Source organism: Melanerpes formicivorus, unplaced genomic scaffold, assembly GCF_026170545.1.
Source record: "Melanerpes formicivorus ecotype bairdi unplaced genomic scaffold, bMelFor1.0.p_v2 SCAF_11, whole genome shotgun sequence".
NCBI classification, from domain to species: domain Eukaryota; kingdom Metazoa; phylum Chordata; class Aves; order Piciformes; family Picidae; genus Melanerpes; species Melanerpes formicivorus.
Window position 1 is genome coordinate 19867586 of NW_027142363.1, and position 21280 is coordinate 19888865.

The following is a 21280-nucleotide window of genomic DNA, read 5'->3' on the forward strand; positions in this document are numbered from 1 at the left end:
TTTTTTGTGGCCATACTGTGGGCCTGCTTCATCAGGTCCATGTCCTTCCTGTGTTGAGGGTTCTAGAGCTGGATGCAGCACTCCAGGTGAGGTCTCACCAGAGCAAAGTGGCAAAATCACTTCTCTGGATCTGCTGGCATCTTTTGATGCAGCTGAGGGTGTGATTTGCCTTCTGGGCTGCAGGCTCACACTGTTGGTTCACACCCAGCTTCTCATCCACCAGCACCCCGCCAAGACCTTTACTGCAGGACTGCTCTCAAATTCATCACCCCTCAGCCTGTACTGATATTTAGCATTGCCCCAACCTAGGTGCATGGCTGTAGGAGAATTGAAGAATCTTTTGCAAGAGTAAAGGTGCTGCACAAGCTCCCCTTTTCTGGGAACACCCCAACAGCTGACCCACTTGTGTTCTGATTCAGATGTCTTCTTGTCTGGCCTTGGAGGTAGGTATTAGAGTTAACAAGCCTTTACCAGCAATAAAAAAGGACCTACCCTTGCCTCATTCTCACTCAGCCACTCAGCTTTTCTGGCTAATAGGTAAGTAGGAGGGAGAGGCCAGATTTGCTATTGTATTCCAGCCATTTACTTACTGCCCTGAGGCAGTGTTTTGGAAAATATTCCTAATCATTATTTCCTACTGAGGTCATAGGTCTGGAATACCTTCTTACTTCAGGTGTGGAATCAGAACCATAACCATCCTTTAAAACCACACAAAGCTGGGCAGTGTTAGGAGGGATTTTAGCCATCTCCTGCCTTCAGCCCAGTTGCGAATGAGGAGTTTAGTGATCTGAACCTAGAGAATACAAACAGATCAACCTCTAAAGGCAGGTGTAAAACTCATTGTACTGAGAATTTCTGTGAACCAGGATGACACCCCTATTGCAGGAAGGATCTGGAGGTGCTGGAAGGGCCACAAGGATGAGCAGAGGGCTGGAGCTCCTCTCCTGTGGAAACACTGAGAGAGTTGGGGCTGTTCAGTCTGGAGAAGAGAAGGCTCCAAGGAGACCTAATTGTGGCCTTCCAGTATCTGAAGGGGACCACAGGAAAGCTGGGGAGGGACTTTTTAGGGTGTCAGGGAGTGATAGGACTGGGAGGAATGGAACAAAACTAGAAATGGGTAGACTCATATTGGATATAAGGAAGGAGTTCTTCCCCCTGAGGGTGGTGAGAGACTGGCACAGGTTGCCCAGGGAAGTGGTGGAAGCCTCATCCCTAGAGGTTTTTCAGGCCAGGCTCTATGTGGCTCTGGGCAACCTGCTGTAGCGTGAGGTGTCCCTGCCCATGGCAGGGGGGTTGGAACTGGATGATCCTTGAGGTCCCTTCCAACCCTGACAATTCTTTGATTCTATAATAAACCCCAAAACCAACATCTCAGGTCTGGTTCTCTCTGCATGCTAGAAATGATAACAATATGGTTTGCATTACATTTGTCTTCCCATTCTCCTGGATGTTATTCATGCACCTTAACTGATGCCAACCAGGTACCTAATTTCACTGTCAGGAGCACTGGCAGTTATCAATGCTGTACCCTGTTTTGCTTTGGATGGCCAGTGGATCTTAAATTCATTCCTGGAAGCCACTCTCAGCTCCCTGATTGTAGAAAAACAAACCAGAGAGCTCCTTGGCTTTTTAGTTTTGCTGGCTGGTAGTGCACTTTTGGCTGCCAATGTTGCCCTGGGACTTTGGCTGGTGACAGCACGATAGAACATTGGCTACACTTCCATTAGGTCTCAGAGTACACAGAAATGAGGAATCCTCTGCCTTTCAAAACTTAAGTCAGGACTGAGAAAATCCTCTTTAAAATGACACTGAAGGAACCATCACTGCTGGCTGCTGGATTCAGACTGTACAACGTTGTGCCTATGGCCAGGAGCAAGCAGACAGGAAGAAGCAGGAAGCTTTTCATGTCCTCTTGAAGCAGTGTTCTGTATTTGGAGAGGTTTCACAAGGGCAAAGCCTAAGACTTCCTTAATTTAGATGACAAAACAAGGGAATTATGTGGCCTCAAAGGTGGAAGAAAAAAACCAAACCCAAACCACTTAGCTTTGATCTCATAATTGGAACAATTGTCAGAAAATCTTTGTGGGCTCTGATCATTTCTTGGCATAGTTTTGAGAGTCTTGGTTGGGTTGGGGTTTATGTTGTTGTTTTATTTTACGATTTGAGTAATTGTCAGAACATCTTTGTGGGCTCTGATCAGTTCTTAGTCAGCATAGCTTTGAGTGTCTTGGGTTGGGGTTGGGTTTTTTTGTTGTTATTTTATGATTTGAATGATTCTCAGAAAGTCTTTGTGGGCTCTGGTCATTTCTTGGCATAGCTTTGAGTGTCTTGGGTTGGGGTTTTTGTTGTTTCATTTTATGATTTGAATGATTCTCAGAAAGTCTTTGTGGGCTCTGGTCATTTCTTGGCATAGATTTGAGTGTCTTGGGTTGGGGTTTTTGTTGTTTCATTTTACAATTTGAATCATTGTCAGAAAATCTTTGTGGGCTCTGGTCATTTCTTAGCATAGTTTTGGAGTCTTGGTTGGGTTGGGGTTTGTGTTGTTTTATTTTATGATTTGAGTAATTGTCAGAACGTCTTTGTGGGCTCTGATCAGTTCTTAGTCAGCATAGATTTGAGTGTCTTGGTTTGGGGTTGGGTTTTTTTTTGCTGTTTTATGATTTGAATGATTGTCAGAAAGTCTTTGTGGGCTCTGGTCATTTCCTAGCATAGCTGTGAGTGTCTTAGTTTGGGGTTTTTTATTGTTTCATTTTATGATTTGAATGATTCTCAGAAAGTCTTTGTGGGCTCTGATCATTTCTTGGCATAGCTTTGAGTGTCTTGGGTTGGGGTTGGGTTTTTTGTTGTTATTTTATGATTTGAATGATTCTCAGGAAGTCTTTGTGGGCTCTGATCATTTCTTAGCATAGTTTTGAGTGTCTTGGTTTGGGGTTTTTGTTGTTTCATTTTATGATTTGAATGATTGTCAGAAAGTCTCTGTGGGATCTGATCATTTCTTGGCATAGCTTTGAGTGTCTTGGGTTGGGGTTTTTGTTGTTTCATTTTATGATTTGAATGATTGTCAGGAAGTCTTTGTGGACTCTGATCATTTCTTAGCATAGTTTTGAGTGTCTTGGGTTGGAGTTTTTGTTTCATTTTATGATTTGAATGATTCTCAGAAAGTCTTTGTGGGCTCTGGTCATTTCTTAACATAGTTTTCAGTGTCTTGGATTGGTTGTTTGTTTTTCTATCTGGTATTTAACCAAATTGGAATCTTCAGAAGCCCTAAAGTCTGATCTCAAAATGATGAAAAGCTAAACAACCTCCCTGGAGGTTTCTCAGGCCAGGCTGGATGTGGCTGTGAGCAACCTGCTGTAGTGTGAGGTGTCCCTGCCCATGGCAGGGGGGTTGGAACTGGCTGATCCTTGAGGTCCCTTCCAGCCCTGACAATTCTGTGAGTCTAAGTAAATGCCAATACAAAGAAATCTTTTTGCCAAACCCCCAAATATTGCATATTTGAAGGAGGTATGATGGAAGTGTTTTGGGAAGGGATGCCTCCTCCCTGGGAGGTGTTCAAGGCCAGGCTGGATGAGGCCTTGAGCAACCAAAATCTATTTGAGAGGCGTTGCTGCCCATGGCAGGAGGGTTGGAGTAGATTATCTCTGAGCCATTCCATGAAATGATTAGCACGTGTTTATGAGGAGAGAGAGGCCACGTGTGTTAGGATCTTCCCTTTTCAGCTAGCCCAAATGGCTGGCAGCACGTTGTCCTCAAGATGCAGATCAGAAGTGCCAGTGCCTGGTAAGAATGAGGCTTGTGGGAGGAGAACAAAGGCCACGCATCTGTGTTTCAGTTGTCTGTTGTCATACACAGATGAAGATTTTTTTGGCTTTTTTAAAGGCAATATTTGTCAGCAATAGCTACAAAAGAACAGTTTTAGCTCCTGAGTGCTGAAGTCTGTTGTAATAATTAAAAAAAACCCAAGTGATAAATGTGTTGTTTTGCTCAGCAAATGCTGCTGTGTTATACCTGTTCACAGCTGGGGTTATGCTGTCTGTCTTCTGATGGTGCTATTGTCAATGTACAGTAACTCCTGGATGGTTTTTCTCTTTTAAAGGGTTGTTGTTTCCCTCCAGTCAATCCAGCATGAGTTGGTCCCTTTGGGGACTGTTAAAAGTCACACAAAGTGAAAACAACTGTCAGAAACTGCTAGCAGGCTTCTGTTAGGAAGAGAACAGCAAGAAAGAAATCCTTTCCAGTGAGGCTGGTGGGACACTGGAACAGGTTGCCCAAGGAGGTCATGGATGCCCCCTCCCTGGAGGTGTTCCAGGCCAGGTTGGATGAGGCCTTGAGAGCAACCTGGGCTAGTGGAAGTTGTCCCTGCCCATGGCAAGGGGTTGGAACTAGATGATCTTTAAGCTCCTTTCCAACCTAAATCTTTCTTCTGGAGATAGCCCATCATTTCTCCTGGAAACATACAGAGGTTTTGGGGTAGTAGTTCTGAGGGGCCACTCTACCTTCTCGCCATGGACAGGAGGGGTAGGAGCATCCTAAGTCTTGCACAAAGCCTGACTCTGAGGCTATGTTCCAGGAGCAGCCTAGGTCTTGCACAAAGCCTGGCTCTGAGGATATGCTTCAGGAGCCTGCTCATTCCCATATATGACTGCTTAGCAAACTGAGTTCTGGAGAACTTGCAGTGATTCTTCTGTTGGTGTGGGAAGAAGGGCACAGAATGATTCTGGTGTGTTGGGTTTTCACTCTGGGGAACTTGCAGTGATCCTTCTGTTGGTGTGGGAAGAAGGGCACAGAATGATTCTGGTGTGTTGGGTTTTCCCTCTGGGGAACTTGCAGTGATCCTTCTGTTGGTGTGGGAAGAAGGGCACAGAATGATTCTGGTGTGTTGGGTTTTCACTCTGGGGAACTTGCAGTGATCCTTCTGTTGGTGTGGGAAGAAGGGCACAGAATGATTCTGGTGTGTTGGGTTTTCACTCTGGGGAACTTGCAGTGATCCTTCTAATTCTGTCTTTGTAAAAAAGATTAAATCCAAAGGAAACCTTTCATTAAAGTGGAATCTTTCCACTTCTCATTCTGAGTAGCCCCTCAGAATGTAACTTATTCTTTAATAGTGAATCCATCAATATTAAAGAGCATATTGAGTGAAATATAAACCAGGACGCTCTGAAAGGTTGGGTGGATACTACTCTCGATGTATATACATTTTAAATCTGTATCAGATGGAAACATTAATGCCTGACATTGGGAAATAGATGAAGCTTTTACTTGAAACTGACCAGAAGAATTCCCTAATTGCAGTCAGTCACTGATCTGATTTGGGGTTTATAAGAACTGTTTTTTTTATGTCTCAGCAAAGACATCCATAGCAAGTTCTGCTGCTGCCTGATAGGACATGAAAGTGGCTACACTCCTGAGCATGCAGGGGGCTGCATGCTTTTTGCTGATGTAGGAAAGTAAAACCAGCTTGCTTCTGACCCTCACAGTGAAGAAGTTCCTCCTCATGTTGAGGTGGTACCTCCTGTGCTACAGTTCACATCCATTGCCCCTTGTCCTGTCCCAGGGTGCAACTGAGCAGAGCCTGTCCCCTCCCTCTTGACCCCCAGCCTTCAGATATTGAAAGACATTGATCAGACCCCCTCTCAGTCTTCTCCTGTCCAGAATACACAGCCCCAGGGCTCTCAGCCTCTCCTCACTAGGCAGTCTCCAGTCCCTTCAGCATCCTTGCAGCCCTCCCTTGGACTCTCTCCAGCAGTTCCCTGTCCCTCTTGAACCGGGGAGCCCAGAACTGGATGCAGTTCAGTTCAGCTCTCTTGCAGTAAGGATTTCTTTTTGTTCAGTTTAGAACATCAACAATGCCAGCTTTTCCCACTGGCTCCGTGTACATTTTGCAGGATGGCAGAAGGTGACCTGCAGTAAATATTTCTGTAAATAGATTTCTGTGTATCTCCTGTCTAACAGATCTGAAGTTTTTTATCTGGATACCATTTATGAGAGATGAAGAATGGTCATAAAAAAAATTCATGTGGCCTAGTCTGTGTTGAATTATTGTCCCAAGATGTGAGTTAAGCTCTAGAAATAGTTCTTTGTGTGCATCCTGTGTTGCCTGTGCTGAGACCAGTTCCCACAGCCAGTCTTGCCTCAGCATTGTTCTTGTGACCTTGGTGATAAGGAAGCTGAATATAACTCAGGTAAGATCCAGCCTCAACAGTTATTTTATCCCTTCTTTATCCTGAATTTCATGTAACACCAGCTACAGTTTGGTTCTGGGGGTACATGCCCTATATTAAGGCAGCATTTGGGAACCACTGCAGTAGGGGAGTGCCACAAACCTGCAGCTCTGTGACTCTTTTCTTGTCGCTTGGGTTGTGGTCATGTGAAAACCAAATGGCAGTGACCAAGGGCAGCGAAGGAGCTCAGTTTATGGCAGCTTTGTGAAACCTTCACACTGCTGCCCCAGTGTGAAAGGCCAGGAACAAAGAGCAGGATATGACACTGCAGTTCCATTCACTCCATTGACATCGATGTGAAACTGGTGGAAAGAACTTGGTCATTAACATTTCAGAGCAGGCACAGATGTTTTCCAGCCCTCCACTGAATCTTTCAGTGGCTGCTGATCAAACTTCTATCCTTTTTTTTAATAAATACTTTGTCATTCCATTGAATTTGTGCTGAATAAGTGCTATGGGTAGTTGTAACTTACCACAGGATGTTAGGGGTTGGGAAGGACCTCTGGACATCATCCAGTTCAACCCCCCTACCAGAGCAGGACCACAGAATCCAGCACAGGTCACACAGGAACACATCCAGGCAGGGCTGGAAAGTCTCCAGAGAAGGAGACTCCACAACCCCCCTGGGCAGCCTGTTCCAGTGCTCTGTGACCCTCACAGTGAAGAAGTTCCTCCTCATGTTGAGGTGGAAGCTCCTGTGCTGTAGTTTATATCCATTGCCCTTGTCCTGTACCAGGGTGCAACTGAGCAGAGCCTGTCCCCTCCCTCTTGACCTCCAGCCCTCAGATATTTATAGACATTGATTAAATCCCCTCCCAGTCTTCTCCCTTCTCCAGACTAAAAGCCCCAGGTCTTTATTTAGTAAAATAGACTTGGGCAGTTTTACTCTGCTCACCTGTAATACTGTGTACTCTGGAGTCCTCAATATGAGGAGGACATAGACCTGATGGAGAGGGTCCAGAGGAGGGCCATGAAAATGCCCAGGGGGTTGGAGCAGCTCTGCTGCGAGGACAGGCTGAGGGAGCTGGGGGTGTCCAGCCTGGAGAAGGCTCCAGGAAGACCTAAGAGCAGCCTTCCAGTACCTGAATGGGGCTACAAGAAAGATGGAGAGAGGCTGTTTGCCAAGGCCTGGAGTGACAGGACAAGGGGCAATGGCTTCAAACTAGAGCAGATTTAGATTGGATATCAGGAAGAAATTCTTCAAAAGGATGGTGGTGGAACACTGGCACAGGTTGCCCAGGGAGGTGGTTGAGGCTCCTTCCCTGGAGATACTCAAGGCAAGGCTCAACAAGGCCCTGTGCAGCCTGATCTAGTTGAGGATGTCCCTGCTGACTGCAGGGGCATGGGACTGGATGACCTTCAGAGGTCCCTTCCAACCCAAACCATTCTGTGAGTTCTCATCTGTAGATGTTCCTCATGGGTTGGTTTTGGCAATAACACCCTGTAACTGACCTTCACTTTGATTAGTTTGCAAGTCTGGATGCTGTTTCTGAGCCATGGCTTAGAGAAACTTAGTTTTCATCCTTCTCAAGTAGTTTGTTAACACATTACATTCGGTTTTCATCCTTCTCAAGTAGTTTGTTAGCACTTTAAAATCAGTTTTCATCCTTCTCAAGTTATTTGTTAACACTTTACATTCGGTTTTCATCCTTCTCACGTGGTTTTTAACACTTAAAATTCAGTTTTCATCCTTCTCAAGTTATTTGTTAACACTTTAAATTCGGTTTTCATCCTGCTCAAGTTATTTGTTAACACTTAAAATTCAGTTTTCATCCTGCTCAAGTTATTTGTTAACACTTTAAATTCAGTTTTCATCCTTCTCAACTTATTTGTTAACACTTTAAATTCAGTGTTCATCCTGCTCAAGTTGTTTGCTGACACTTTAAGCTCCCCTTCTCCTTGAACCAAACTGCTTTTAGATGTCAGATGCTCATCCTGTGTTCTCTGAAACCTGTCAGTGGAATATGGATTGTTTTGAAATTCATTGTGGGTTTGTTTCCCTCCCTTTCCCCTCTTCTTAGCCTTATTTTTCACACTGACTCACAGCTGTGGAATGTTTGATTTCTAGACCCTTTGTTCCCACTGAGCATTGTTCATGATCATGGTCTTATTTAAACCAAACAAACAAAAAAATAGAAGTAAAAAAAAAAAAGAAAAAAAGGAAAGCAAGCTTTATTTGGGAAATGTCAAATGAATATATGGAACACTTTGAATATTGTATTGTGGCTTTGGTTTCCCCTTGTTAGTTTTTTCTCTCTTATTTAATCAAGCAAACAATAAGTATTGTTTTCTGTGGCTGATAAATGTATCCTGCAAATAAATTCATTGCTGGGTTGTTCATGTGCTTCAGTCTCTCTTTAAAAATAAGGTGAAGAGTGACAGCATTCCTGATTTGTGGCATTTATCACATTCTCTCATATAGCCTTGAATTTCTCACATGTAATTTAGGTTTTCTCTCTCTGGGTACTCTCAAGGTACCACAAAGTACTGCTGTGGGTTTCAGTGTCTGACCAGCTCTTAAAAATGAGTAATCACAGCATGTTAGGGGTTGAAAGGGACCTCCAAATAGCATCCAGTCCAAGCCCCCTGCCAGAGCAGGAGCGCCTAGGGTAGGTCATACAGGAACACAGCCAGGCAGCTTTTGAATGTCTCAAGAGAAGAAGACTCCACAGCCTCTCTGGGCAGCCTGCTCCAGGGCTCTGGCACCTTCACAGGGAAAACGTTTTTCCTTACGTTCACATGGAACCTCCTCTGCTCCAGCTTGCAGCCAGTGCCCTTTGTCCTGTCACTGGACATCACTGAGCAGAGCCCGACTCTGTCCTCCCCACACTGCCCTCCCCACACTGCCCTGCACATCTTTATCAACAGCAATGAGGTCACCCTACATGTTGATCAGATCCCCTATCAGTCTTCTCTTCTCCAGACTAAACAGCCCCAGGGCTCTCAGTGTCTCCTCACCAGGCAGTGCTCCAGTCCCTTCAGCATCCTTGTAGCCCTGCCTTGGACTCTCTCCAGCAGATCCCTGTCCCTCTTGAGGTGGGGAGCCCAGAACTGGATGCAATGTTCCAGGTGGGGCCTCAGCAGGTCAGAGTAGAGGGGAAAGAGAACCTCCCTGGATCTGCTGGACACACTCCTCTTATGGCACCCCAGGATCCCATTGGCCTTCTTGGCCACCAGGGCACATTGCTGATTTCCTAAGGAAAAATCCCATCTGTGTCCAGATGTGGAGTGGTGGTGGCAGCAGTGTAGACACTTACAGGAAGCAGTGAAGAAGCACCAGGTGGAGACCAGGCTGTGTGAGGGGTCTGTGATCATCTTGGCTGGCTGCCACAATTGTGTGCTTCACTGCTTTCTTCCTTGCAGGAGAAAAGGAGTGGTGAGAGTTAGGAATGAGATAAAATGAGGGAAAGAGTTTGATCACAACAACCCCAAGCAATGCTCCAGGCTTGAAGCAAAGTGGCTGGAAAGCAGCCTGGTGGCAAAGGATCTGGGGGTGCTGGTGGACAGCTGAGCATGAGCCAGTAGTGTGCGCATGCAGCCAAGAAGGCCAATAGCAACCTGGCCTGGATTAACCATTGTGGCCAGCAAGAGCAGGGCAGTGGTGGTGTCCCTGGACTCAGCTTGGTGAGGCCACAGATTGAGCACTGGGTTCAGTTCTGGGTGCCACAGCATAGGAAAGACACTGAGGGACTGCAGAGTGTCCAGAGAAGAGCAATGAGACTGGATAGGGGTTTGGAGGTGTCATGTGGGGAGCAGTGAGGGAGCTGGGGGTGTTTAGTCTGGACAAGAAAAGACTGAGGGGAGAGCTTATTGCACTCTACAGCTCCCTGAAAGGAGGCTGGAGTGAGGCTGGGGTTGGTCTCTTCTCCCAAGTAACTTGCAACAGGACAAGATTCAATGAGTTGAAGTTGCACCAGGGGAGCTTTTGGCTGGGCATGAGGAAAAACTTCTTGATTGAGAGGGTGGTGAGGGGTTGGCACAGGCTGCCCAGGGTGGTGTTGGAGTCACCATCCCTGGAGGTGTTCAAGAAGGTGTAGCTGTGGTGCTTCAGCACATGGTTTAGTGGTCATAGTAGTTGGGTTAGGGTTGGACTTGGTGATCTTAAAGGTCTCTTCCACCTTTAATGATTCTAATATTCTCAGCTGGTCAGAGGTGGTTTGTTCATGTAGAGGGTATTTCAGTCAGAAAGAGAGCAGGATCCTGCATTCTGCACTTTTTGAGTGGAGATATAAATGCTGTTCAGTCACTCCAAGATGAGTGTTATTACTACATTTTTTGGGTTTCTTTCAAGATAAGAGCTGACCTGCAAATAAAAGCAGCAGATTTCCATCTTTGGTGGAAACATCCTATGCAGTCTGGAGAGGAGAAGGCTCTGAGGAGACCTAAGTGTGGCCTTCCAGTATCTGAGGGGGGCTACAAGAAAGCTGGGGAGGGACTTCTGAGGGTGTCAGGGAGTGATAGGACTGGGGGGGGATGGAGCAAAAATAGAAATGGGTAGATTGGGATTGGATGTTAGGAAGAAGTTGTTCCCCATGAGGGTGGTGAGAGACTGGCACAGGTTGCCCAGGGAGGTGGTGGAAGCCTCATGCCTGGAAGTTTTTAAGACCAGGCTGGATGTGGCTGTGAGCAACCTGCTGTAGTGTGAGGTGTCCCTGGCCATGGCAGGGAGGTTGGAACTGGATGATCCTTGAGGTCCCTTCCAACCTTAACAATTCTATGATTCTCTGATTTTTATCTCAACCCAGGCTCTATCTTACTTTCAGTTAGTTTGGATGTGAAGTCAGATCTGTTTTTCCTGCTTCCACATCCCCCCCTTCAGCACAAGTTGACCTCGCAGATGCAATTATAAAAGAAGATTAATCAATCCCTTTTTCCAATGTTTTGCCCCTTGGCTTCGTTTTTCATTCCTGCAGCTGTTTGAATAACTTCAGGAGCAGCTCGGCCAAACCACCTGTACCTCTTATCATCCCCTGCAAAATCAGCACAGACAATTCATGTGCAGCAGAAACCACACATTCTTGGCTGCTTGTCTCTGATTATACCAAGTGCAAGGTCCTGCATCTGGGCATGCAGTACTCCAGGTGAGGTCTCAGCAGCTCACTCAGGATATATATGAAATGGAATATGGAAGGTGTTCAGAGAAGAGCCATGAGGACAAGCAGAGGGCTGGAGCTCCTCTCCTATGGGGACAGACTGAAGGAGTTGGGGCTGTTCAGTCTGGAGAAGAGAAGGCTGTAGTGTGAGGTGTCCCTGGCCATGGCAGGGGGGTTGGAACTGGCTGATCCTTGAGGTGCCTTCCAACCCTGACAATTCTGTGATTCTATGAAGTATTCTATTAGAATGAGATGAGCTACCCTAAAGACCAGTGGACATGACTGGACCTGCCAAGGTGGGAAAACAATTTCCTTGCTCCAATATCTTCAGTCTCCAGAATGAAGCAAGGAAGTTAATTTGTTATAGTTAATGGATCATAGAATCATAGAATCCCTGCCATGGGCAGGGACACCTCATACTACAGCAGGTTGCTCACAGCCACATCCAGCCTGGCCTTAAAAACCTCCAGGGATGAGGCTTCCGCCACCTCCCTGGGCAACTTGTGCCAGTCTCTCACCACCTTCATGGGGAACAATTTCCTCCTAACATCCAAGCTAAATCTACTCATTTCTAGTTTTGTTCCATTCCCCCCAGTCCTATCACTCCCTGACACCCTCAAAAGTCCCTTCCCACCTTTCTTGTAGAGCCATGTAAGACACATGCCTAGTCTTCTAAGCACAGCTTGTAAAAATCTTGAAGCATAAGGATGTAGAAATCAAAAGGAATTTGGAGGTTTTCTCTGCTTTAGGCTATAACAAGCTTTTGAGGCTGCTGGTTGACTGAACAGAGTGCTGCTGGGAGGAGAAGAATTCAGGGCCTCAACCCCACCTAGCTTGAGTCACTTGCTTTAGGCATTTGGATAGTCATCTTTTCCTCCCTCTCTACAGTCAATAAAGATAGAGATACCACCACAGATAACCATCTGAGGAGCAATCATGCTGTGGGGCTGCTTCTCACCCAACACACTATGGATTCAGCCTAGGTACAGCCTGCTCCACAGCCATGTTGGAGAAGAAATACATTAACAAAGAGGACTCCTCAGAGCTGGACCCTCTTGCAGCAACAAAAGCCTAATTTAAGAGTGCTAATAGCTTGATTCTGTAGGAAATATTTCTTTACAGGGAGTGTCACCAAATATTGGGAGAGGCTGCCCAGGGAGGTGGTGGAGTCACCATTCCTGGAGGTGTTCAAGAAGCTGTAGATGTGGTGCTTCAGGATATGGTTTAGTGGTCATGGTAGTTGGGTTACAGTTGGAATTGATGCTCTTAAAGGTCTTTTCCAGCCTCAATGATTCCATAATTCTGTGATTTTGGAAGCCTCACCTGTAAGTGGATGCACTGTCTAGGTCTTCCCAGTTGCTGGGAAAAGTTCTCCAAAACCTCTCTGAAACCAGGGCTTCCCAGTGACTGTGGATCAGGATGATGGTAAAGTGTTAAGGCAATTGGTGATTATCTTTCTTAATCACTATAGCTAGCCTTTTGTAGTAATTATTAGGTTCATTACCTTGATGTATTTTATTTATTCTGGTAAGGCTCAACAGGGCTCTGAGCAACCTGATCTAATGGAGGATCATAGTATCAGTCAGGGTTGGAAGGGACCACAAAGATCATCTAGTTCCAACCCCCCTGCCATGGCCAGGGACACCCCACACTAGAGCAGGCTGGCCAGAGCCTCATCCAGCCTGCTCTTAAACACCTCCAGGGACGGGGCCTCAACCATCTCCCTGGACAACCCATTCCAGGGCTTCACCACTCTCATGGTGAAGAACTTCTTCCTCATATTCAGCCTGAATCTCCCCACCTCCAGCTTCATTCTATTCCCCTTAGTCCTATCACTACCTGAGATCCTGAGAAGTCCTTCCCCAGCCTTCTTGTAGGCCCCCTTCAGATACTGGAAGGCCACAATTAGGTCACCACGGATGTCTCTGCTCATTGCACTACATTGGACTAGAAGACCTTTGGAGGTCCCTTTCCAACTCAAACCATTCTAGGAATTGTCAGGGTTGGAAGAGACCTCAGAGGTCATCCAGTTCCAACCCCCCTGCCATGGTCAGGAACACCTCACACTGCATCAGGTTGCTCACAGCCACATCCAGCCTTGCCCTAAAAACCTCCAGGGATGAGGCTTCCACCACCTCCCTGGTCAACCTGTGTCAGTGTCTCACCACCCTCATGTGGAACAACTTCTTCCTGACATCCAGTATGAATCTCCCCACTTCTAGTTTTGCTCCATTCCCCGCAGTCCTATCACTCCCTGACACCCTCAAAAGTCCCTCCCCAGCTTTCTTGTAGCCCTCTTCAGATACTGGAAGGCCCAGCCCTAACAATTCTATGATTCTATGATCTGCCCAGGCTTGTCTTCCCTTCTAGGAGAACAAGGGAGATGACAGCTCAAGTTGCAGAATATTACCACCATTAAGAATCAGACTGAGTTGTGCAAAGTCTGAAACAAACTCTCAACTCAGCCACAGTGTACCAGAAAGCAATCATGTTGTGATGGCTTGCTCATCTCTTTATTTTCAGGATTTGGATGCACTCCCTTGGTAAGAGCTCCCTTTTCTGGGTGCAATGGTGTGAAGCTGTAAGTCAGTTTGGAGAGGAGGGCCTCCAGGTCTTGATACAGAGATGGTTTGAGAGTGTGCGGTGGGTTGAAATGTCCTCCCCTCCCTACATTAACTTTGCCAGGCCAGCCCAGTTGGAAGCAACCAGTTTAAGTTCTTTATCTCTCCAATGGGATTGTTTAGGATTATCTTTGTTTTCCTTTTTACACCCCATAATGATTTAATTACATTTTTACTACTTTTCTGCTCAAGATCTGTGAAACTTTTTTAAAGGCATGGCCTAAACTACCACAGCTTGGTATGCCCTGAAATGATTTGCTTCCAGAAAAGAGAGAGTAGATTTTAAACAGAATCTCTATCACACAGCCCAAACTCAGACAGCAGCCATACAGGCTGGGAGGTGATCTGCTGGAGAGCAGCCCTGTGGAGAGGGACCTGGGAGTGCTGGTGGGCAACAAGTTCTGCATGGGACAGCAATGTGCCCTGGTGGCCAAGAAGGCCAGTGGGATCCTGGGGTGCATTGAGAGGAGTGTGTCCAGCAGATCCAGGGAGGTTCTCCTCCCCCTCTGCTCTGCCCTGCTGAGACCTCACCTGTAATATTGCATCCAGTTCTGGGCTCCCCAGTTCAGGAAGGACAGGGATCTGCTGGAGAGGGTTCAGCAGAGGGCTACAAGGATGAGGAAAGGACTGGAGCACTGCCTGGTGAGAAGAGGCTGAGGGACCCTGGGGCTGGTTAGTCTGGAGATGAGAAGGCTGAGAGGGGATTTAATAAATATTTATAAATATCTGAGGACTGGGGGTCAGGAGGGAGGGCACAGGCTCTGCTCACTTGCTCCCTGTGATAGGACAAGGAGCAATGGATGTAAGATGCAGCACAAGAGGTTCCACCTCAACATGAGGAGGAACTTCTTTACTGAGGGTCACAGAGCACTGGAACAGGCTGCCCAGAGAGGTTGTGGAATCTCCTTTTCTGAAGACTTTCCAGCCCTGTCTGGATGTGTTCCTGTGTGACCTGTGCTGGATTCTGTGGTCCTGCTCTGACAGGGGGGTTGGATTCAATGATCTCTTTGGGTTCCTTCCAACACCTCACATCCCGTGAGCCTGTGATCCTGTGAGCAACATGTCTGCATTGTGAAAACACAATTAGGCAAGATGCTAGCACAGGGTAAGAAAAAAGAGTTTGTAAACAACAGAGAAAGCAGAAACTGATGGGGATTCACAGCAGGAGGGACTAGTATCAAACAGAATAAAGTATGGCTTAGGAAATGAAGAAAGATGTGCGGAAGAAAAAAACCACAACAGTGCTTCATTCAGAAGAGGTTGGGCAAGAGACTGAGCAGTTGGAATGGCAAGATACAGAAAGATCTACTGATAGATAAATAGATAAGAGATAAAGGTGCTAAGATGAATGAAGAATAAAATGAATTTTAGGTATCAATCAGAATCACAAAATCACAGAATCAACCAGGTTGGAAGAGACCTCCAAGATCATCCAGTCCAACCTATCACCCAGCTCTATCCAATCAACCAGACCATGGCACCAAGTGCCTCATCCAGGCTCTTCTTAAACACCTCCAGGATGTTGACTCCACCACCTCCCTGGGCAGCACATTCCAATGGCCAATCTCTCCCTCTGTGAAGAATTTCTTCCTAACATCCAATCTGAACCTTCCCTGGCACAGCTTGAGACTATGTCTTCTTGTTCTGGTGCTAGTTGCCCGGGAGAAGAGACCAACCCCCACCTGGCTACAACCTCCCTTCAGGGAGTTGTAGACAGCAAGAAGGTCTCCCCTGAGCCTCCTCTTCTCCAGGCTAAGCAACCCCAGCTCCCTCAGCCTCTCCTCACAGGGCTGTGCTCCAGACCCCTCCCCAGCTTTGTTGCCCTTCTCTGGACACCTTCCAGCATCTCAACATCTTTCTTGAATTGAGGAGCCCAGAACTGGACACAGGACTCAAGGTGTGGCCTAACCAGTGCTGAGTACAGGGCAGAATGACTTCCCTGCTCCTGCTGGCCACACTATTGCTGATCCAGGCCAGGATGCCCTTGGCCTTCTTGGCCACCTGGGCACACTGCTGGCTCATGTTCAGCCTACTGTCAACCAGTATCCCCAGGTCCCTCTCTGCTATAGCTAGAAGCAGCGCTGGAGCAGCTCATGGCAAATGAAAAAACCACAAGCTGATGGAGGAGAATTGATTGAGACAGCATTAAAAAAGGAGGCCTCTATTCAGTGAAGATGTTAAGCCATGATCACAGAAAGGAAAGGTGAGAGGTTAGAACTGAGGAGATGGGATGTTCAGAGGGGGAATGGGAGAGATGACTGGGGCTTGAGACTGCAGAAGGGGTGTAAGGATGAAGGGAAGTGTGCTATTGTAGCCCAGAAAGCAAATCACATCCTGGGCTGCATCAAGAGAAGTGTGGCCAGCAGGACGAGGGAGGTGATTCTCCCCTGCTGCTCTGGTGAGACCACACCTGGAGCACTGCGTCCAGTGCTGGAGCCTCTATTACAGTAAGGATCTGGAGGTGCTGGAAGGTGTTCAGAGGAGGGCCATGAGGATGAGCAGAGGGCTGGAGCTGCTCTGCTGTGAGGACTGACTGAGAGGGTTGTTCAGTCTGGAGAAGAGAAGTCTCCCAGGAGACCTAATTGTGGCCTTCCAGTATCTGCAGGGGGCTACAAGGATGCTGGGGAAGGACTTTTGAGGGTGTCAGGGAGTGATAGGACTGGGGGGATGGAACAAAACTAGAAATGGGTAGATTCAGCTTGGATGTTAGGAAGAAGTTGTTCCCTATGAGGGTGGTGAGACACTGGCACAGGTTGCCCAGGGAGGTGGTGGAAGCCTCATCCCTGGAGGTTTTGAAGTCCAGGCTGGATGTGGCTGTGAGCAACCTGCTGTAGTGTGAGGTGTCCCTGGCCATGGCAGGAGGGTTTGAACTGGCTGATCCTTGAGGTCCCTTCAGACCCTGACAATTCTGTGATTCTATAGATAGCCACTGCTTCTCCTTCCTTCAGAGGCACTTCATCCTTTTGGTCTTTACATCTCCTTTACAGCACTTGGGTATTTACACCACAGCTGCATTAGTTATTTGTAACATTTCTTATTTCCAGCAGCTTGCAGCATGACCTTAGGGGAGCTTTAAGGTTTTGCAGCAACCTTTTCCCTACCCAACCTCTCTTCTCCAGCAACTTCCAGTTCATTCCTGCCATGACTGAGCCCCTGCACGATAGCATCTCTGCAAAGCCCACAGAAGTAGCATCTCATTGCTTCTCAGCTTGCTTTTTCCTCAAGTCAGTTGAATCCTTGCTGTAAGCAAGCAATTTCAGAAAATGAAGTAGGAATTTCCCTCTGTGTTTATGACATAACAGTAATGGGAGAGGTTTTGATTTGGTTTGGTTTGTTTGCAGTTAAAATATTTCCCTGCAGTGTTTGCTAATCAAACAGTTGAGGCACACAGAGAAAGTGGTTGTGGGTTTGACTGGAAGCCAGCTGAGGAGAGAAGGTTTCCTTGATTCAGGTGGGTTTTAGCATGGATAAAAATCAGCTCTGGGACTGGTTTGCACTAATAAATGTGTGCTTTTCTCTGATACTTTGGGGAAGGAAATCTTATTTTTATGGACAGCACATTCACAACATTTAACTCCTAAACAGTTTCTAAATAGAGCTCTGAACAGCTGTGTCCTACACAAGGATCCACTTCAAACCTGTTTCTTGTGGTCACCATTCAGACAGACTGTGTGTCCAGCAGATCCAGGGAGGTTCTCCTCCCCCTCTACTCTGACCTGCTGAGACCTCACCTGGAATATTGCATCCAGTTCTGGGCTCCCCAGTTCAGGAGGGACAGGGATCTGCTGGAGCGGGTCCAAAGGAGGGCTACAAGGATGCTGAAGGGACTGGAGCACTGCCTGGTGAGGAGAGGCTGAGAGCCCTGGGGCTGGTTAGTCTGGAGATTAGAAGGCTGAGAGGGGATTTAATAAATATTTATAAATATCTGAGGGCTGGGGGTCAAGAGGGAGGGGACAGGCTCTGCTCACTTTCTCCCTGTGATAAGACAAGGGGCAGTGCATAGGAACTACAGCCCAGTAGGTTCCACCTCAACGTGAGGAGGAACTTCTTCACTGTGAGGGTCACAGAGCACTGGAACAGGCTGCCCAGAGAGGTTGTGGAGTCTCCTTCCCTGGAGACTTTCCAGCCCTGTCTGGATGTGTTCCTGTGTGACCTGTGCTGGATTCTATGGACCTGCTCTGGCAGAGGGGTTGGACTGGATGATGTCCAGAGGTCCCTTCCAACCCTTCAAATCCTGTGAGCCTGTGATCCTGTAATCCAGGCAGTGAGAAATGCCATGCCTCATGTGTGTCGTAGGAATAGGACCAGTCAGCCTATGACACACATGCTATCCCTTAAAGTTAGGCCCCATGAATGGTTATAAAGGCAGCCTAAAGTTAATGCTACTGACAACAGGGCTCTGAGCAAGCTGATCTAGTGGAGGATGTCCCTGCTGACTGCAGAGGGGGTTGGATTGGATGACCTTTGGAGATCCCTTCCAATCCAAACCATTCTATGACTTTTAATTTTGCATGTCATGGGTTCAGGGAATTTTAAGAGATAACAGAGCTGCTTGCTCTTTTCAGGATTCATACACTGGCAAAAATAAGACTCTGAATGAATAAACTTTAGGAAAGAAAAGACAATTGCAGGTTATTGCAGAAGATGTTTTACTCTTTAAATTCTGGAACTTGTACAAGTAGCCTCCTTTTGTGTGGCTGGGCAGTCTCACACCTTTGTTTATCAAAGCAGCTGCCATCCTCATTGCCTGTGCTTTGACATACAGCAGAGTGGGTTTTTTTTCTCACAGAATCACAGAATGTTAGGGGCTGGAAGGGACCTCAAAAGCTCATCCAGCCCAATCCCCTGGCTAGAGCAGGAGCACCTAGAGCAGGTCACATAGGAACACATCCAGGCAGGTTTTGAATGCCTCCAGAAATGGAGACTCCACAACCCCCCTGGGCAGCCTGTTCCAGGGCTCTGTCACCCTCACAGTGAAAAAAGTTCTTCCTCCTGTTTCCATGGAACTTCCTATGCCTCAGCTTCCACCACTGCCCCTTGTGCTGGCATTGGGCATCACCCAGCAGAGTCTGGCTCCATCCTCTTGGCACTCAGCCTTTACAGATTTATCAACATGAATGAGGTCACCCTCAGGCTCCTCTGCTCCAAGCTAAATACCCTCAAGCTCCCTTAGTCTCTCTTCATAAGGAAGATGTTCCACTGCCTTCAGCATTTTTGTGGCTCTGTGCTGGACTCTTTCAAGCAGTTCACTGAGGTCCTTCTTGACCTGAGGGGCCCAGAACTGGACACAATATTCCAGATGAAGCCTCATCAAGGTAGAGTAGAGGGGAAGGAGAACCTTTCTCAACCTACTAACCACAGCCCTTCTAATCCACCCCAGGATACCATTGGCCACCTTGGCCACAACACCACATTGCTGGCTCATGGTCAACCTTCCATCCACTAGTATCCCCAGGTCCCTTTCCCCTTCTTTGCTCTCCAACAGGTCAGTCCCCAACCTATCCTGGTCCACGGGGTTGTTCTTTCCCAGGTGTAAAACTCTATACTTGCCCTGGGTGAACTTGATTCCATTTCTTCCCTCCCAACTCTCAGCCTGTCCAGGTGTGGCTGAATGGCAGCACAGTCTTCAGGTGTGTCAGCCACTCCTCCCAGTTCGGTGTCATCAGCAAACTGGCTGACTCTGCTCCCTCATGCAGGTCCTTGATGAATGTATTGAATAGAACTGCCCCAGTACTAACCTTTTCTTCTAATTTTGTCCAGACAGAGGCCAGAGGCTCTGTCTCTTTTTGCAAGACTGCATTTCTCTCACCATTTTCAACCTAACAGCCAAAACAGAAAAGGCCCTGCCTTTGAAAATGATACTCAGGTGTTACCAGTAGAAACCAGCTGCAGTTTCTACCAGAAATCATTTAAAGTGTATTAGGATCTTGCCTTTCAACATTTTCACCTCTTACCTCTTTGAGGGAAAAAACCTGTCAGAATCCTCATGCTGGGAAGGGCAAAAAAAACCCACAACCAAACACCCCTGCATTTGAATTCTGCATATGGTAAGCATTCTTGCCTGATTAATTTACTGATTTGCTTGTGTTGTAGGTTAATGTTGCTGGCAGTAAGAGTGGTGCTCTTTAAGTGTTGCAGCCAAAACCTCTAAGCAAACTCCATATTATCTTTTGAACCATTGCTTGATCATGGAAAACAGCTTCAGACATAATTTTGTGCTGATCAGAAGCTCTTTCAGTGCTAAATTAACTATCAGAGTGATGGAGAAAAACTAAGCTAACTTTATTTGTTGATTTATTAACCTAATGGTTAAAAAATGAAGACTATAATAAAGACTCTCTGAGGGATGATTCACATCAGCTAAGGCAAGTAATAAAGCAGCACCATGGAAAATTTATGTAGAAAATGATATCAAATACGTTGTTCACAGTGTAGGAATTTATTGTCAGCTGTTGAATTTGTACAGTTCACAGACTCACAGGATGTTAGGGGTTGGAAGAGACCTCTGGAGATCTTCCAGTCCAACCCCCCTGCCAGAGCAGAACCACAGAATCCAGCACAGATTACACAAGAACACATCCAGGCAGGGCTGGCAAGTCTCCAGAGAAGGAGACTCCACAACCTCTCTGGGCAGCCTGTTCCAGTGCTCTGTGACCCTCAGAGTAAAGAAGTTCTTCCTCATATTGATGTGGAACCTCCTGTGCTGTAGTTTCCATCCATTGCCCTTTGTCCTGTCCCAGGGTGCAACTGAGCAGAAGCTGTCCCTTCCTTCCTGACCCCCAGCCTTCTGATATTTATAGACATTGATCAGATCCTCTCTCAGTCTTCTCCTCTCCAGACTAACCAGCCCCAGGGCTCTCAGCCTCTCCTCACCAGGCAGTGCTCCAGTCCCTTCATCATCCTTGTAGCCCTCCCTTGGACTCTCTCCAGCAGCTCCCTGTCCCTCCTGAACTGGGGAGCCCAGAACTGGATGCAATATTCCAGGTGAGGTCTCAGCAGGTCAGAGTAGAGGGGGAGGAGAACCTCCCTGGATCTGAGGCACACACTCCTCTGAGTGCACCCCAGGACTCCATTTGCCATTGGCCACAGAGATCATCTATTGCTCTCTCCCCACCATGGGCAGGGATACCTTTCAACTAGATTCAGCTACTCAGGGCCTCATCCAACCTGGCCTTGAACACCCCCAGGGAGGAGGCATCCACAGCCTCTCTGGAGAACGTGATCAGAGTTCTCACCACCATTGTACTGCAGAACTTCTTCCTCAGCTACAGTCTAACCCTGCTCTCCCTCAGCACTAAGTGCATCATCCACACTCTTTTTAAACACCTCCAGTGATGGTGACTCC

At 47.1% G+C, this 21280-nt stretch overlaps 1 protein-coding gene across 1 annotated transcript in view; it reads left to right on the plus strand.

Annotated features, from left to right (window-relative positions):
• The window catches only part of MBTPS2 (membrane bound transcription factor peptidase, site 2), a 54064-nt gene extending 45505 nt beyond the window's left edge, over positions 1-8559 (plus strand). Inside the window, exon 11 of the mRNA XM_068144782.1 lies at positions 1482-8559. Coding sequence (XP_068000883.1) covers positions 1482-1704 — 223 coding nt within the window. The 3' untranslated portion in view covers positions 1705-8559. The remainder of the gene's footprint in view (positions 1-1481) is intronic.
• The last annotated feature ends 12721 nt before the right edge of the window (positions 8560-21280 follow it).